We start from the raw sequence: 19,389 nt of genomic DNA, 5'->3' as shown, positions 1-19,389 counted from the left end.
AGTTCCTCTTAAAAAATAGTTTACATTTCCCTCCTTCTTTACATTTCAAACTACGTTGACATTAGTAAGTTGGTTACCAAAAAAAAATTGTAATAGTGGGATACATAAATGTCAGAATACCCCATACTGTACCAGATAAAATGTCTAAAATATGAATTTTTTAATAATGAAATACCTAATTCTGTGCAGTAAAAGCTAGTTTTGTACTTACTTTTACCTAAAATAGTTCGTCCTGGAAAGGACAGTCCAGTGAAAAGACAACATAAATATGCTCATATAAGTTTTAACATTATGCAGTTATTGTGAGGTGTCGTATTAGGAGTTCAGTATTCTGGTATTACTCTTTTTGTGTGTGTGTGTGTGTGTGTGTGTGTGTGTGTGTGTGTGTGTGTGTTATGTACCGACTTCAGAGTATAATTTCAGTATATCCAATGTTAAATTTTTATGTTTTCAGATGTTGGCCAAAGGTTTGCTTGATTGTCACAGAAATAGCAAATCAGCAGGACGTCCACTTGCACTCAAAGTGTTTATTGCTGGACGCAACAGACTTGAAAATGAAGGAGCAAAAGCTCTGGCAGAAGTATTTAAGGCAAGTATTCATTTCATTATAATTATGTTAGGTTCTAAATTTCCTAGTAATATGATCCATCAGACATAATTATTTGGTTTTTGTATATTTTTGAAGATTAAAAGTAGTGTATGAATGGGTGAACTAGTATCCAGTTCGTTCAGAAAATTCTCTACTCTGGGAAGTTTATTTTCTGTGATGCTAAAATTCATACTGAGTTGATGAAAGTTTGTAGTGAGTCTGTGCTTTTATTTTGAACAATTAAGAAAAGATTTCTAAATTGCTTGCAGGCGGGTGTCTCTCTCCTTTTGTCTCTCCCCTTTCTGCAGAGCTAAGACAAATGTCCATTCATCAGTGGATATGAAGATAAATCAAACATAAACGGGATTTTATTTTTAAAAATTATTGTAAAAAAAGGCAAGTTTAGTTTATTTTTCTACTGTTTCCTGCTTTACATCTCTCCAAATAGAAAGGAAGTTTCCTTTAATCCCAGCACCATTCAATTGTGCATGAATCTCTCTGTGCCCTTGTCTTCTAATTGTTGCCCTCCTAGAGCTTCTTTAAGTGGCTCAAACAAATGAAAATCCCATGGTTGTAGGTCTGGGCTGTAGGGAGGATGAGTGGGGTCAAATGAATTTCTTCAGGTTTTGAGACCACTACAGCCCCAGGATGAGGCCTGGCATTGTTGTGAAGGAGGATGGCATCTTGAATGGTTAGTCTCATCTTTTGTGGCGATATACAGCCCTCGCCTTCTTCAACAACTCACAGTGGTAAGCAGCATTGATTGTACATATTTCATGCAAAATATCAGTGAGTAAAATGCCTTGCCCATTGAGGGAAACTGTTGAAAGAACTTTGCCAGCTGACTGACACATCCTTCACTGTGTGCATCTCACCTTTCTTCTGCCATTCCACAGTGGCTTATTTCAGTATAAGAGGGTAGTGGTGGAACAACATTTCATTGCAGGTGACAATATGACTCAAACATGCATAACCCAAGCCTCGGGACACCTCAACTCCTGATCTGCGGTCAAAATGTGAGGGATCCGTCTGGCACACTGTTCACGGAACTTTAGGGTGTTAGTGATAGTTGCATGACCACTCCGATAACTTATTTTGAGCTGTTCTGGAATTTCAGCTAGACTCGCCCATCAGTCGTCTTTAGGAACATCTCAAATTACCTAAACATTTTCATCTGTAATGCTGGTCTGAGGATAGTGATCATGTTCCTGATTTTCCACTGATTCACGTTCATTCTTGAACTCAATATTCCAGGCAAACATAAGAGCCCTCCACAGTGTTTGGTCTCCGAACAATGCAGTCATTTTTGTCAGTTGAATTCCTACACAAGCAAGAAATTTTATAATTATGCGTTGGGCAATGGAGGGGTTCATCTGTTGCCCAGACATCATGAGTACTATTGATGAATTGTTTGGAAGAATGGAATAGTTGACTCTCCTCACTCATAATGCAAACTCCCCCCTCCCCCCTGCCCCGCCCTGCCTGCCCCGCCCTGCCTGCCCCACCCCCTCCCATAGCATACTAGAACATAGGCCAAGTCCTACCAGCTGTAGACATTCAGGATAAAAATCATGTTTATATTTGATTTACTTTCATATTAAGAGTTTGTGAAGTATTTTACTCCATTTGATATGCCAGAGTTCTGATAAGAGGCTTACACTTGGCCTGAATATTCGTCTCCTGAGAGCCACATTGGAGCAGGGTGAAATACTTCAGTTGACAATGTCCCCAGTGTGTTGTTCTATTACGCAGCACAGTGTGCAATGTAACCTGTCTAATATCTGAATTCTTCTGATGAGCTTTCAACATCTTCTGTCACAGCGAACAATGCAGCAGCCTCACAGCTGAAACTTGTCCTGCATCTCTGGTTCTCCATCTAGCATGGCCATTGCTTCAGACATATCAGGCAGAATTCCACGAAGCAAACTCAATGACAGGAATTATTGTTAGTTGTCTTCCAGTTCCACAGATGACGTGTTTGACAGCAGAATGTCATGAGCATTTGTTCCCAGAAGCAACAAAAACAGGCGACCTTTCACTTCTTTCAGGGAAAGATGGTGTTAGAAACGACCTGTACCTCTAACCTAAGAAAACAAATTGTCGAGGCAGTCTTGGTTTGGCCGTTCTGTTAAAATCTACTTAATTCTGAGTGACAGGAGGTCAGCATCAAGGCCAAATAAAGAATTAATTGATATTTGAACAGTTCCTCATGGAATTGCAGTAGTTGCTTGCCGTTGCCAACCTGCATTTTTTCACAGGGAGAACACCTTTTGTTGAAGATAGTTTTCTGGAGCTGTTCATTAGTTCTGTAAGTGCTTGCTAATATGCTGATCTCTGTTTGTCAACAGTTCTCCAAGAATTGGTATTTCCTCTTCGTCCAGCAACAGACAATACATTGCTTGAGCAGTTGTACTTGAAAACAGTTGCAAGGCTGATTATACAAATTGCCACTCTTTACAATTGGCATTGAAATGAAACTGTGGCAATTTGGGGTACATGTTAATTTATGCATTATCTAATGATAGGAGTTTCATGATTGGTGCTTTTGTAATCACATCCCATCGGAAAGCTTAATGCTATCATTAAGAAGTGGTTGTGAAGTAATTTGCACAAGCGGGGGACATCTGAAAATACCCACACTTTTTTCGCCGGGCCCTGTGCAAATGGGAAACATGAATTGACGTAGTCAATATGCAGTTTGTTTCAGACGCATCGATTTGATGGCCCAAGATTAGAAACAGCTGTGACAACACTATAACCAACATTATGAAGTGAGAAAACTTTTGAGTTTAGCAGCACCACTATCATCTGAGTATCAGTCATAAAATATTGGCTGTTTCCAACCTGAACGAAGTCCACTAACTATAACAAGCACATTACTATGTGTGCCTACAACACTACCATCTAACCCCTCTCAGGGTACTCACAGCTCTTTTGTAAGTGTGCTTGACTATCACAGGGCCCCAGCCTATGCAGCATTACTCCCTTTCCTTGCTACATGCTTATACTTCCACTATCTGCCCCCACCCCCACCCCCTCCATTGGATGGTTTTCTTGGTGCTGACTTTGCTTGTGCCTGGTTTATGATTGGGCCCCAAGTTTCCACTACCAGTGTATTGTACAACTTTTCATGAAATAAACACGTGGTCCCGATTCGGTGTGTACTCCATCTGTGTGCTTTTCCATCTCTGCACTCTTCCCTTTAATATGGTAATACTCCCTAAACCCAGCATGGTAGCCATCCCAATGGGGGGAGGGGTCATCAAGTACTTGCATGGTGGTAGACCCCCTGATTACACAGGGATTGTGCTTTTGTTGCCTGAGTTGAAGATTCTCCATGTATGCCAAGGACTGTGTGCCTGTTGTGATGGGCATGGGTATTATAAGCAATGGATTACTGCTCAGGTAGCAGTTGCTGAGGCTGGGTGTTGCCCATGGGGAGAGACCCCGTTCAGAGTGGGTGGCATCTTGGCAGATAAGCCACAAATGAAGCAAACGAAGTTATCCCCTGCTTGGTGCTACATGGGCCCCAGCAGTCTTTATGAAAGAACAGTCCTCTTTCATTGCAGAGAGATACGACCCTAAAATGTTCCCTTCCCTGTCTACGCCATAGGAGGAACGTATGGCTAAGTGGTAAACAGAGCAATACTCACTGCACTACTTGTTTTGTACAAGGACTGATGGTGATTCCTTCTTGACCATGAAGCCCTTGTTCTTTGTGGAGAAATTGAAAGACAAACTTGGGGAAATGGCAGCTATCTCTAAAGTGTAAAGTGGGTCAATTTTGTTCAAAACGGCATTGCCCAGTCACGGGCACTGCTCGCTTGTAATAAGCTGAGTGATATACCGGTGACTGTCACTCCCCATAACATTTTCCATAGAGACCTGCTCTGATGATAAGCTACTCACCAACTTGGAGCATCAGGGTCTGCACTTTGTCGGTTGTGGGCATAGGGGGCCAGAGGACAGTAGGGTTGCCACATGTGCCTTCATATTGGCTTTTGAAGGTGATTCATTGCCTGAAAAGGTCAAGGTGATGATATACTGATGTGATGTGAAACCGTATGCCCCCTTGCTTGAAATTTGGGCGCATGTGTTGGCGTTGCCACGCCAGCTCCATCTGTAGAGATTGTGGAGGAGCACTGCATGTGAACACTCACTGTGAACCTTCCTCCATCTGTGTCAACTGTGAAAAGTACCATTCTCCATGCTCATCAGATTGCACTGTTTTCCAGAGAGAAAAGACAATACAAGACTCCCCCCAGGGGGCCCACAGTCCTTTTGTGGGTACGTGTGTGGCGCGCATGGGGCCCCGAGCTATTGCAGTCTCCTTTCCTTTCCTCTGAAGGCTTCATTCACATCCCTGTTCCTCTCCCTCCCTGTCCTTGCTCCTTTGTCCCTGCCCCCTCTTTTCCCTCTTAGTGCACTTCTTTATGTTGACCTGGCTGTCTTGCTGGCTTTGTTTTGGTCTGTGCTATTGTTTATTTTGCTGTTTTTGGTCCCCTTGGGGTTTGACTCCATTTCCAAAATTTTCCGTTCAGTGTGAGCCATTTGGGGATGAACTTGCTGCCTAGCTTCCATAGTGCAGGTTCCTCTCCCGCTCCCCTCCCCCTCCCCATCCCCCTCCCCTTTCCACCCTGGCCCCCCCTCCTGCTAAGTCACCAGCATGGTAGCTAGTCCGTGTGGTGGGGCCGTTAAGTACCCACTTGGCTGAGCCCCCTGAAACCACAGGGACCACACTACTAGTACCTGAGCTGTTAAAGCTTTGTGTGTGCCCAGGAGTTGATGCTCATCATTTTGGTGCACTGGAACTCCCAGCAATGGCCCCCATGCCAGACGGCCCTTGATGTGGCTGGGTGGCGCCCACGGGGCGAGCCCCTGATCGGAGTGGGTGGTACTAGGGCAGACGCCTTCCGTATGAAACGACGAAAGCTTCACCATCCTGGCCATTCTGTGGCCATCTCTGAGTGGTAGCAGACGTGCCACTCCTTCTTCTGATCGTTTGGCCTTCCCCTCCCTGGTTACCTCCTTCCTGGGAGGAGGGTCGAGCTCGCCAGCTTGGGTTGAAACCTTTCCCTCGGTACCTGGTTTGTACCAGGATAGATGGCAGTAGTTTTTCCATGACCAAGCCTTTGTTTTTCGTGGACACAATTGAAGATAAGTATGGCAAAGTTGAATCGATGAGTAAAATGCGGCCCGGTGCTTTGCTCATTAAGACATCTTTTGCTGCCCAGTCTGATGCCCTGTGTGCTTGTGACCATCTCTGTGACATCCCAGTCTCCGTCATGCCCCACCAATCTTTGAATTCAGTACAGGGCATTATTTTCCACTGAGATCTTCTTCTGCAAACTGACGGGGAGCTCTGTGCTAACCTTGAGAGGCGAGGGGTTCGTTTTGTCCGCCGTGTGCAGTGGGGCCCCCTAAAGAATCGCATCGCTGCGGGTGCCTTTATCCAGGCCTTCGAGGGGGATTTCCTCCCAGAGAAGGTATATCGGTGTGATGTAAAACCTTATATTCCACCTCCAATGAGATGTTTTAAATGCTTAAGGTTTGGACACATGTCTTCCCACTGCACCACTGATCCCCTCTGTGGTGACTGTGGGCACCCCCTCCATGAGGGGAGTGCCTGTGCTCCCCCGCCAATGTGTGTAAATTGTAATGGACAGCATTCTCCACGCTCGCCTACATGTCTGGTGTTTGTGAAAGAGAGAAGGATTCAAGAGTACAAAACCTTAGATCGGCTCCACCTACACTGAGGCTCGTCAAAAATATGACCGGCTCACTCCCATGTCTGTGACCTCTACTTTTCCTTCAATTACGTCCATTCCCCTTCCTCTTCCCAGCCCCACCCCATTCGCCCCATGCTTACAGCCTCCTCCTCCTCCCCCCTTCTCCCACTCCCCCTCCCCCTCAGTACCCATACCCACCCCTTCGGGTGCTGCTCCCCCTCCCCCTCCGGAGAAGTGCTCCCATCCTTCGGCAGCCACTGGTACTGGAGCTCCCTCCTGGTACTCCTCTTCCTGGCACCTCCCCCCGAAAGGCGATCTACATCGGCAGGGTGATCAGCGGCTGGTGGGCGCCAAGGTTGCCGGGTGTAATTCCGTGCCTACCCTCGCTGAAGGCTGCCCTTCTCTTCCTTCCCAAGAGAAGAAGCAGAAACACAGGAGAAGGGCAAGGCCCCTCTGCTACCCTCCTGAGGTGCAGCCTTCCCCTCCTACAGTCAATGAACTAACAGAGTCTGACCCCACCTATATGGATATTACCCCATCCTTATTGGTGATGGATAGCGACTTTGTGGCGTGACTGACTCTGGTCTATTTGCTTCCACTTTAGACTCCGGCTTGAGAATCCTCCAGTGGAATTGTAATGGATATTTGCATCACCTTCCAGAGTTGCAGTCCCTTTTTTCCTTCTACTCTGCTGCTTGTATTGCGCTCCAAGAGACCCATTTTGTCAATTTTTACTCGCGTGCCCTTCGTGGGTTCCACGCTTTCTGTCGGAACCAAATTGGCCCCTTGCAGGCTTCTGGTGGTGTTTGCACCTTGGTCCGCAAGGACATTGTTAGTAAATGGGTTCCCCTCCATACCACTCTGGGAGCCATTGCTGTCAGGGTCCATCTGGCCACTCCAAATCACAATCTGTAATCTCTACCTCCCACCTGACAGGCTGCCCATGTCCCATGCCCTCACCACCCTTCTTCAACAACTCCCTTCTCCCTTCCTGTTATTAGGGGATTTTAATGCCCACAATCCTCTGTGGGATAGTCATACGACTATTGCCCTGGGCAGGACGGTTGAAGCTATTCTGGCAGGGCTTGACCTCTCGTTTCCTAAACACTGGCGCTCCCACGCACTTTAGTGTGGCGCACGGCACTTTCTCAACCATTGACCTCTCCGTCTACAGTCCCGGCCTTCTTCCATCGATTCAGTGGGGCGTCCACGATGACTTATGTGACAGCAACCATTACCCGATTGTTTTGACCTTCCTTGAGTGTCTCTCGTTCCATTGCCCTCCCAGGTGGGCCATATCTGGGGTGCCTTCTCCTCTGCTCCCATCCCCCCTGTATTGCCACACGACAGTATTGATGAATCTACTCAGACTTTGACTGCCTCCATCCTTTCAGCAGTTGTTTCAGCAATCCCTTCTTCTTCAGGTTCCCCCCGCTGGAAGATGGTCCCTTGGTGGACTCCGGAAATTGGTGCAGCCATAAAAGACCGCCGCCATGCTCTTCAACACTTCAAGCAGCACCCTTCTACTGCTCTTCTTCTGGTCTTTAAACGACTCTGTGCGTGGGCCAGTACCTAATCAAATTTCAGAACAGATTTGCTGGGAATATGTAGCTGCCATAGGACCCCACACCCCATCTTCACAAGTCTGGCGAAACTCTGGCGAATTTTTGGCCACCGGGGTTGCAGGAATTTCTGTGCATGGTTTGTCCTTACCAACCTGGACTTTGTGGCAGAAAATTTTCCTCAAGCTTCGGCATCGGCTCAGTATCTGCCCACGTTCCTTCCCCTGAAAGAGAGTTCAGAACGACTGCCTTTGTCTTTTGTTTTGTCGCTGATCAGAACTATATAATGCCCCATTCAGCGAGTGGGGATTTGCCAGCGCCAGTGCCCTTGCCCTTTTTCCTGACACGGCTCCTGGACCAGATCAGATACGTAACCAAATGCTCCAACACCTATTGGTGGCTGGCCACCATCGTATACTGACCCTCTTCAACCGTCTGTGGAGTGAGGGAGTCTTTCCTACCCAGTGGCAGGAAAGCATTGTTGTTCCGGTGTTGAAGACAGGGAAGCTGCCTCTTCAGTTGGATAGCTACCATCCAATCAGCCTTGCTAACACCCTCTGCAAGCTCCTTGATCACATGGTGAGTCGCTGGTTGTTTTGGATCCGTGAATCCTGCAGTCTTTTGTCATCGACTGAAAGTGGTTTTCGCTGTGGCCACTGTACGGTGGATAACTTGGTCCATCCGGAGTCTGCTATCCGGTCGGCTTTTGCCCATCGGCAACACCTCCTTGCAGTCTTCTTTGATTTGCATAAAGCCTATGACACCACCTGGTGTCACAACATCCTCACCACCCTTCACGAATGGGGCCTCCGTGGCACTCTGCCCATTTTTATCCGTAACGTCCTTTCTTGTCACTCTTTTCGGGTGCAAGTTGGCTCTTCTTACACCTCTCCCCATCGGCAAGAAAATGGGGTCCCACAGGGTTCCGTGCTGAGCGTCCCTCTCTTTCTAATAGCCATTAATGGTCTGGTGACAGCTGTTGGGCCGACAGAGTCCCCCTCTTTGTATGCTGATGATTTTTGTATCTACCTCGCCTCCTCTGTAATGGGCCCTGCAGAATGCCGTCTACAGGGGCAATCTGTCAAGCGCATTCATGGGCTCTCTCCCACGGCTTTCAGTTTTCGGCGGCCAAAACTTGTGTCATGCATTTCCGCCATCGCCGTACAGTCCATCTCCATCTGGAACTGTGCCTCGATGGCCAGCCCCTCGAGGTGGTGGACACCCATCGCTTCTTGGGTCTGGTCTTCGATGCCCAGTTGACATGGCTCCCTCACCTTTGCCAGCTGAAGAGGACGTGCTGGTCGTGCTGGTCCCATCTCTAGGTGTCTGTGCAATACCACCTGGGGTACAGACCACTCTGTTCTCCTGCGATTGTATCGAGCATTGCTCCAGTCTCGTTTAGACTATGGAAGTCCTGTCTATGGTTCTGCGTCGCCTTCGACATTGCATATACTAGACCCCATCCACCACTGTGGGGTCCGACTTGCGACTGGTGCCTTCTGGACTAGCCCCGTACTTAGCCTTCTCGCAGAGGTGGGAATTCCACCACTGTGAGTTTTGCACCAGCAACAGCTGATATTTTATGCGCTCCGCATTCGCTGCACCTGAAAGCACTCTAATTATGGTCTCCTTTATCCAGACACGGAGGTCACCCTGCCGCAGCGGCGGCCACAATGCTGTCTGTGTTCAGTCGCTCTTTTCTGAGCTCCAGCAATTGCCTTTATCACCTCTCTTCTCCGCTCACACACTTACCCCTCCGTGGTGCGTCTCTCGGCTGCAACTCTGTCTTGATCTCTCAATCAATTCAAAGGATTCTGTCCCTGTGATGGCTCTTCACCACCAGTTCTCCTTTCTCCTCAGTTCTTTTCAGGGTTCAGAAGTGATCTATACTGATGGCTCCATGGTTGCTGGCCACGCTGGTTTTGCTTACACCTATGCGCGACGCACGGAACTTCGTTCCTTGCCAGACGGCTGTAGTGTTTTTATTGAAGAATTGGTAGCCATCTTGCGTACACTGGACCCTATCCGCTCCTGCTCAGGACTATCCTTCACTATCTGTAGTGGCTCATTGAGCGGTTTGCACGCTATCGGCCAGTGCTTTCCTCGCCACCTGTTGGTCATCGCTATCTAGGACTCCCTTTCTCTCCTCGCTCAATGTGGATGCTTGGTGGTTTTCATTTGGACCCCAGGCCATGTTGGGATTCCTGGCAATGAACTTTCTGATCAACTGGCTAAATTAGCTACTACCAGGTCATCTCTTGCTATTGGCATTCTGGAAATAGACCTTTGCTCGGCATCACGTCGTCAGGTTTTGGGTCTTTGAGATGCAGAATCGATCACTCTTTCTTCGCCGAACAAGCTCAGGGCACTTAAGGATTCCACAACTCCGTGGCGATCCTCCTTACGGTAAGGCCTCTGTCATCCTCTGCCAGCTCCACATCGCCCATACTTTTTTGACTCACGGTTATCTCCTCCATCATGAGGACCCCTTCTCTGCTGTTGTGGATCGATGTTGACTGTGGCTCACATTTTATTGGACTGCCCCAACTTAGCCACCCTACGACGGACTTTTAGCTTTCCAGACTCGCTACGCCTTATGTTGGCTGCCAATACCTCAGCAGCAGATCTCATTTTATGTTTTATTCATGATGGGGGTTTTTATCGTTTTATTTAAGGGAGGGTCCTTCCACCTTATCTGTGAGTGGAGGGGATGGCAGGCCCTCTTGCTCCCCCCTTCGCCCCGACTGGATTGGCTTCAACTGGGCTTGGTGATTCACTCCAGCCCTCTGCCTTCCCACTCCTTTCGTTACGAGGTCTGTTATGTCTTGAGCGTCTGTCTTGTCTCCTGTGCGTCTTCCTTCCCGCCCCTGTAGTTAGTCACTTTCTTTCCCTCACATCGTCTTCCGCCCTTTCCCTTCCTTCCCTTAGTTTCTCATTATATGGACGTTGTAGTGTGTAGATATCTGAGTTGTATAGTGATAAGTAATGGTAATTTTTATGATAAGCACTTTGTCTTCAAGATACCTTTCCATTTTTGTCTTCAGTTCAAATGGAATTTGGATTTTCTTTCCCATTATGCTTTTATAAATCCAGTATTTTATTACATGTAGCACACAGTTGTATAGTCATTCCGAAATATACTAAATTTAGCTAGTGGTTTTAGCCAAACCTCAGAAATTAATTTCATGTGCATACATAATGAATATTATTTGCGTAGTTCACTTCCAAAACTAAGTAAAGCTACTTAACAGACTGCATTCAACAGCCAAGTTATTCAATAACAGTAGAATACGTCCAAATAAAGAACAAAGTAAAGAACTATCATCAAGTTATAATCAATTTTGGAGGCTGAATCAGATGATGACTTAGGTTGGATCGATGCCTCTGAGAATAAACCATTATTTGAAGTGGACCTCATTCATGACACGTATATTATATGTTCAGAAACAAGTGAAACCAGTAGTTATATTCACAACAATAAAACAAGTGCAACGAACAACACTGACGTTGAAACTGACGTTCGAAGAGGTTGGTCTAAGCCAGGAACAGCGACAGACTCTTAGAAAAGGAATATGATTTTGTTAAGTGAATGAGGTGATTCAACTACTGTGCTGACAATTATTAAAAAGGTGAAAGTGTGTTCTGGAGACAGTCTCTGTGATTTCTTTATGGTATTTATTTCCAGAGAAATTCTCAGGCGAAATTGTTGGGTAGACCAACTTGTATGTATGCCAGAATGAAAAATAGTATTTCTCCATTTCTGTTTATGAACAGAAGAGATATTTCAGTACAGCACCAATAATGACTTATTTCGAATAACCAAGAATATGACGATGTCGGTCTGAGGAAACTGGCTTACGCATGTACTTGATTGCAGGTGCTATGTATTTCAGAAGGTATTATGATCTGTGCCATTTCCTACCTTTCAAAGATATTTCTACAAATTCTCTGGATAATATTGGCAAGCCATAAGATTATGGCCAGTTTTGAAAGCTCTACATTGTAACTATCATGAGGCTATCAAATCTGGAGAATTTCCGTGTTGTTGAGATGGTTATCCCATTCAAAGGGAGATGATCCTTGAAGCAATATCTGCCAAAGAAGTCGAAGAAATGTGGGTGTGAGCTGGGGTGTCTGGTTACATGTATTGCTTTGAACAGTTTCAATGCTGGAGGAGAGGACACACTGATGTTTGTGAATGTGGGGCAGTAGAAGACATTGTGCATCTGTGTCATGGTGTCATGACATTTGTGGAATCAACGACAATGTTCACATTGACAATCTCTTCAGTAGCATTCCCTTGATGCTAAAACTGGAAGAGCTAAATGTATGGGTTGTAAGTACCATTCACAATTACTGACTGCAGGGAGCAGAAGACATTACAGGAAGAGGGACATGGCAGTTCTTTGTTAGTTACATCATTGGGAGGCATACTATCACAAAATGGATTGACAGTTCCTTGTAATTGTTGTATCATATACTGGAAGAGAACCTAAAGGGATTGCTGACAGTTTTAATCGAATAAAAAAGAAGTTTACAGAGATTAAAAGCCCCACGATAGTGGAATTTATTATAAGTACATGGAGGTGTTGACCTGATGGATTCTGTTGTTGCCAGCTCTAGAATTGTCTTTGGTGGCACATGAGTGTTTTCTACCACATGTTAATACTTTCTACCATGTGTTAAATGTAACTACAGTTAATGCCTGGATATTCTGGAAGATGAGTGAATAAGAAAAATATGGATCTGCAAACATTCGAAAGTAGAATGATCTCTGGACCAGTACTCAAAGCGAAAGCAGAGGTTGAAGGAACAATACAATAGACCTTCAGATGGAAGCCTAGTGTTGTCGGAACATTAAAAAAAAAAAAAAAAAAAAAAAAAAAGCCTGTCATTCCATACCCAATGAATTATGACTCAATGGTGGATCATGCTGGCCTGCCAAGTCACAGTCAAAATGCCAACATGTGTCATGATCAAGATTGTTGATTTAAAACACATTGCATCCCTAAGAAATGTAATGATTGTGTGTGTATGAAACAATGTCATTCCTCAAAATAAAATTGAAGATAGTGTGTAAACCCTTCAGAGATTCTTTAATATTACTGATAAATGTTCTAAGCAAGATGTAGTTTGTGTTCTATCTATCCTAATATGAGGACACCTCCTTATTGGTCTATGGAAATAATTTTCTGGATTTTTTGAGCACTTCTGGGGTATTTAGTGGGACAGCTGAATGGCTGAAAAATGACTACAAATTGGTTTGCTGAAATATTATGCCTTTTGGATGATGACACCCACCTGAATACTTGCGAAAAGATTTTCCTATCCTGGGAAAACCTAAAATGACACTTCTTTTGAGTTATGAAAAGGATAATTACTGCTCACCATATAGTGGAGATGCTGAGCCACAGATAGGTACAACAAAAATACTGATACAAAATGAGCTTTTGACCAACAAGACTTTTGTTGCAAACACACACACACACACACACACACACACACACACCATACATGACCACAGTCTCTGGCAGCTGAAGCCAAACTATGAGCAGCAGCACATGGTAGGATAGGCAACCAGGTGGGGGTAAGGAGGGGCTAGGGTGGAGAAGGGGAGGGATAGTAGGGGGCAGGTGTGGGGGACAATGAATTGCTGTTAGTGGGAAAGTGCAGGAACAAGATGGAGAGAGGATAGGGCGGGCAGTTAGGTGCAGTTGGAGGTTAGACGGGGGGGGGGGGGGGGGGGGGGAGTAGCAGAAAAGGAGAAGTAAAAAGATTGGATGTGGAATAGAGGTCTGTATAGTGCTGGAATGGGAACAGGCAGGGGCTAGATGGGTAAGGACAATGACTGACGAAGTTTGAGACAAGGAGGGTTACAGAAGCACAGTATATTTTGCAGGGAGAGTTCCCCCCTGCGCAATTCAGAAAAACTGCTCTTGGTGGGAAGGATCCAGATGGCACAGATTGTGGAGCAGTTTGAGTTGTGAAAAATTTTGCATAAGATAGGTCTTCTGAAAATGTTTATTAATTTTGGCTTGATAATTTGTGCATGAGAGGGTTAATTTCCTTCCTCTTGTTTCCCTTTTAACGGGACCCCACCCCTCACCCCCTTGTTATCTCCCTCAACACTTTTGTTGGCTCACCAGAAAATCTTAAGATAAAAAATATTCTCTTCAGTTTCTGCAGAGTAGTTGCTCCTTAATTATTTCATAGGTGTAGGGCCTCTGTGTGTCCAATGGACTCAATATACTACCAGTTTGCCATATCATTATATTCACCTGATGCCTAAATATTGTACACTTTGGACACGAAAAATATTGTTACATTTGTTCGATATTTTTCTAGTATCTGTGGTGGGAGTTTCGTCTTCGAAAATTTAAGCACCATATTCCTTAACATCTGACACACACACACACACACACACACACACACACACACACACACATACACATACACATACACGCCAGTGGTGAAATTGACACTTGTTCATAAGTGTGAGAGGAAACAGAATAAATCTAAGTCTAAATGTAAATGAAAAATTATGGGCTTTCCATACTTGACAGAAATGTAATAAAATTAGTCTCCAACAAATGGACATTGAATGGAAGTTACATAATTTGTTCTTGCACAGTGCTAAAATGACAGGATCTCTGCCATTTTTATTAACAATGTATGTTAAATGATTACACATACTATCCAGTTACAGAAGAAACCGATTATCTGACTTTTGTAACTTCAGAAAATAGTTGTGTTCAGTGAAACAATTTTAATTAATGAACATAAGATGAGTAAGAGAATATTGTAAGCAGTGAAGTTATTGGAAGTTAGGAGCTGAGGCACTGGTGGAATAAATCTGTGAGGATCGGTTGTGTGTCTTGATTGGGTAGTTAAGTTGTTGATGCCCTTGCCTGCAAAAGGCTAAGGTCCAAAGTTCAAGCCTCGGTGCAGCACAGAGTTTTAATCTGCCAGGATGTTTCATTTTGGTGCAGCCTCCACTGCAGAGTTACAATTTGTTTTGGAATTGATTTGTAAATGAACCAGTAAAAAATAAATTTTCCAAATTTTTGCAGAGCCCTCTGTGTGACTATGTGGCAGCCAATTTAGCGTATGTATTGTTGTGTACTTCACTAAATAGTACTGTACTGACACTGTTAGTCAATGCACTAATTTAAGCATACTCAACCGTGAACTTAATAGTAAGGACAAAGAGAAGGAAATGCATAGAATGTTCACAGTCATAATCATGTCCTTAAGCATATCTGATATTGAAAAGCAACTGAAAGAATTGAAAACAAGTAAGCTGCCAGGTCCTGATGGAATCTCAGTTCATTTTTATAGTGTACTCTACAGTGTTGGTCCCACATTTAGCTTGCACTTAACACAAATATCTCTCTCAGCTCTAATTTCCCAAACAACTGGGAAAAAAACTGCAGGTAATTCCTGCATACAAACAGGTTGAAAGAATTGACCCACAAAATTACAGACCAATATCCTTAACATTGGTTTGCTGCTGAATTCTCGAACATATTTCAAGTTCAAGTATAATAAATTTCCTTGAGGCAGTAAAGCTTCTGTCCACACATCAGCACGGATTTAGAAAGCATCATTCATGGGAAGCTGGGCTTGCCTGTCGCTCACATGATGTCCTGCAAATCATGGATAAAGGGCAACTGGCAGATGTCCCTCTGCAAACTGTTAATGATGATCTGAGCATGTGAAATAGGTTCCCAGATATGTGAGTGGCTCAACGACTTTTTAAGTAATAGAACTCAGTTTGTTGTCCTGGATTGCAAGTGTTCATCAGAGGTAAGGGTATCGTCAGGAGTGCCTCCAGACAGTATGCTAGGACTACTCCGATTCTTTATACATAAATAATTTGATGAGGGATGAGGTGAACAGCAATCTACAATTGTTTGCTGGTGATGGTGTAGTGTATGGAAAAGTGCCATCGTCATATGACTGTAGGAGCATACATTTAGACAACATTTCTATTTGATGTGATGAATGTCAGCTTGCTGTAAACGTAGAAAAATGTAAGTTAATGCAGATGAATAGGAAAAACCACCTTATAATATTTGTAAATTGTGTTAGTGGTGGGCTGCGTGACACAATCAGAATGATTAAATATCTAAGTGTAACGTTGCAAAGCAATCTGAAATGGAACAAGCATGTAAGGTCAGTAGTAGGGGAGCCAAATGGTCAGCTTCAGTTTATTGGGAGCTCATCTATATAGGAATTGACATAGAGAACACTAATTTGATCTATTATTGAATACTGCTCAAGTGTTTGGCATCCTCACGAGGTTGGATTAAAGGAAGACATTGAAATAATTAAGAGGAGTTTTGCTAGATTTATTACCGGCAAGTTCAATCAACACATTGTGTGGAGATGCTTTGTGAACTCAAATGGATCTTCCTGGAGGGAAGACAAATGTTCTTTTGCAAAACGCTGTTGAGGAAACTTAGAAAACTGGAATTTGCTGCTGACTGCAGAATGACCGTACTGCCGTCAGTGTACATTTCTTGTAAGGACCTTGAAGACGAGATAAGAGAAATTAGAGCACTTGTTTGGAGACCTGAAGACAGTAGTTTTTCCTTTGCTCCATACACAAGTGGAACAGGAAAGGAAATGCCTAGTAGTGGTAGAAGGCGCCCTTCATCATGCACCATATGGTGACTTGCGGAGTATATATGTAGACGTAGATTCTTGAAATTGTTGAGATGCATTTGTGACACAGCCGTTCGTTTAGAAACAACATTGCGACAGACTTTTTTTAAATATAGCATATGGCATTTCTTCACTTAGTTGGATAATGTTCCTGCCAGTACTGCCTAAGGCATAAGAATAGACTGTGTGTGATGAATGTATAGATACAGTATTCTCAGGCATTGCAAAGTTTGTGGAATCCTAATTTTCCTATCTAATAGTTTAGATACTTATGTTGTGAAACTGTGCTATAACTGTTTCATTACAGTGTTATTTTCTGTGTTTAGTTGAAAATTAAATACCACAGTGGTGTAATGATATGTCAGTACATGACCCACAGTTTTACATGTTGATCCAGTTTCATCTTCAGACACAATTTCCTTTATTACCAGATAAATTGTCCTGAATATTGCTAGTAAATCTGGGATCTGTACCACATATGATTCGTAGAGGAATTAGAGAAGATCCAATGAAGAGCAGCACTTTTCACTATAGGATCACTTAGTAAGTACAAAAATGAGAGACGCTCGGCCAACTCCTGTGATAGGTGCTGTTAGAGATGTGTTCTGCTTTGTGGTGAGCTTTGCTGTTAAAGTTTGAAGAGTGTTCATATCTAGAATAATCAACTAATAGATGGCTTCCTCATAAATACGTCTTGTGAAAAGATCATGAGAGATTTGGTCTCTCATGGGACTTACCAGCAATTGTACTTCCAGTGACCCGTGTGCAACTGTAACAGAAAAGGGGAAGTGGCAGCGGTATACAATGTATTCTTTGCCACACACTGTACAGTAGCTTGTGGTGTAGATGTAAATATAAATATGTACATTGTTTGAAATTACCAAATGGGTGATGTACATTGTTAAGAATTTGTTGCTAGGACTCACCTGGAATTTTTCATTTTTAACAGGTTCTTCTTATGTCCGTTTCAGACTGTAGGTACTCTGGAACATCTGTCAATGCCACAAAATGGGATATATCATGTTGGTATAACAGCAATATGTGAAGCCCTGACACATAATCCTAATTTGAAGATATTGGACCTGAATGACAATACTATCATAGCAAAAGGTGCTCTTTCTGTAGCCAATGCCCTCTCTAGCCTCCAGAAATTGGAAGAAATTAATCTTGGTGATTGTTTACTTAAAACTAAAGGAGCAATATTACTGGCAACTGCCCTCAAGAAGGGACATCTCTTACTTAAGGTAAGTGCAACTTAAAAGACACCAATTCATGTAGAAACTTATTCAAAGAAATTAAAAAATGAACACTATTGACGTTAGGACACTACAGAATCATGATTTATGAAGTTCCGGGTGGACTGCAGTGTTGGACGAGAGAGAGAGAGAGAGAGAGAGAGAGAGAGAGAGAGAGAGAGAGAGAGAGAGTGTGTGTGTGTGTGTGTGTGTGTGTGTGTAAGAGAGAGAGAGAGAGAGAGAGAGAGAGAGAGAGAGAGAGAATATTTTTAAACGAGAATTAAAGTTTTTAAGCTGAACTAAAATATTAGTCCATTTTTGTGTGCCTACCTCTCACATAATGCCTCTACTACAGAGTAAGTAGTTATTGTTTTTTTACTCATTTCATTTAGGAAACGTTTTTTGGTTCTAAAATGAAATAAATAAAAGTAACCACTCACTCTGTAGTGGAGGCATTAAGTGAAAGGTAGGCACATAAAAAAGAACTGGAACATTGTTGTTCAGCTTAAAAACTACAGATATTATTTAAAACCTCTCTCTCTCTCTCTCTCTCTCTCTCTCTCTCGCTCGCTCGCTCGCACTCTCTCTCTCGCACTCTCTCTGTCTATTGTCCTAACACTGCAGTCCATATGGCTCTTCATAAATCAGAATGGTTGAGAATATTTGCACCTGTTTAAGGAAATTTCATGTGTAATTTTGATGATCCCAATCGATCATGACTGTCATATGAGGAAAATGAAAAACTGCAGAAAGGACCACCTAGTTGGTGCCCTTAAGGCATGATTCACATACCTACTTAAGCTCAAGGTCACCATGTCACATAATGTGACAGCAGCACTCCTAGTGCATAAAATCAAAAGTGAAACATGTGCAACATCTGATGAGGTCTTTCCAGGCATCTTAATATGTCATCATGGAAAAATAAATGTCTTTAAAAGAAACTGATGGCAGTTAATTCATTATAAATTAACTATGATTCAGCAGTTGCAGTGTTCTTATATGCCCATAATGGATGAAATTCTTTACTAATGTGAATACAACAAAGAACATAACAACAGATATATAGCAGTGACACAGGCAATCTTAGTTGACAAACAATGACGAGTAACCTAGCAAATCTCTTCCACGGGCCAGATTGAAACCAGTTGTGAGCAGCTGGTTGCCCACTTGCAACCTATTTGTTGTGTCCTGTCGGAGCCAAAATTATCCTTCTATCCTCTATGAGAGTTCCCAACAAACACATTGATTTCAAGAGTTTAGAGCACTCTCAAAATTATTAGACTAAATAGTAGCTTAACACTATTATTTTGGTGGCTACTGATTGATTGGCTTTTGCCTCAATCAATGCAGATTTTAACAAGTTCTCATAGGTATTCTGCTAGTCAACAAGTGTCCTTAATCTGTCCCTGACAAAATACAAGAGATCAGTTAAGACTTTAATTTCAGCTTACACTAAAACCCCAGGAGTTTGAGAGTTAGTTGCAGTAGTCATTGGCCAACCTACTACACAAGAAGATACAACAGCAGTATTCCCCTTCTTGTGTCCATCAGTTGATAAAAACTTTCAGTTGTTGTAAGAAAGACACATAAACTTCCAGCACATATTT

General features: G+C 43.5%; 1 protein-coding gene across 2 annotated transcripts in view; it reads left to right on the top strand.

The window, feature by feature from the left end:
• Positions 1-19,389, top strand: part of LOC124598791 (ran GTPase-activating protein 1) — a 123,990-nt gene that overhangs the window by 42,436 nt on the left and 62,165 nt on the right. For both annotated transcript variants that reach the window (XM_047136027.1, XM_047136026.1), the window contains exons 4-5: positions 455-589; positions 17,519-17,791. In XM_047136027.1, the coding sequence (XP_046991983.1) occupies positions 455-589; positions 17,519-17,791 (408 nt within the window). The remainder of the gene's footprint in view (positions 1-454; positions 590-17,518; positions 17,792-19,389) is intronic.

The sequence above is a fragment of the Schistocerca americana genome, chromosome 1, assembly GCF_021461395.2.
Source record: "Schistocerca americana isolate TAMUIC-IGC-003095 chromosome 1, iqSchAmer2.1, whole genome shotgun sequence".
In the NCBI taxonomy this organism is placed as follows: domain Eukaryota; kingdom Metazoa; phylum Arthropoda; class Insecta; order Orthoptera; family Acrididae; genus Schistocerca; species Schistocerca americana.
The sequence above is the reverse complement of the archived record's forward strand: the minus strand, read 5'-3'. Positions and strand labels throughout refer to the sequence as shown.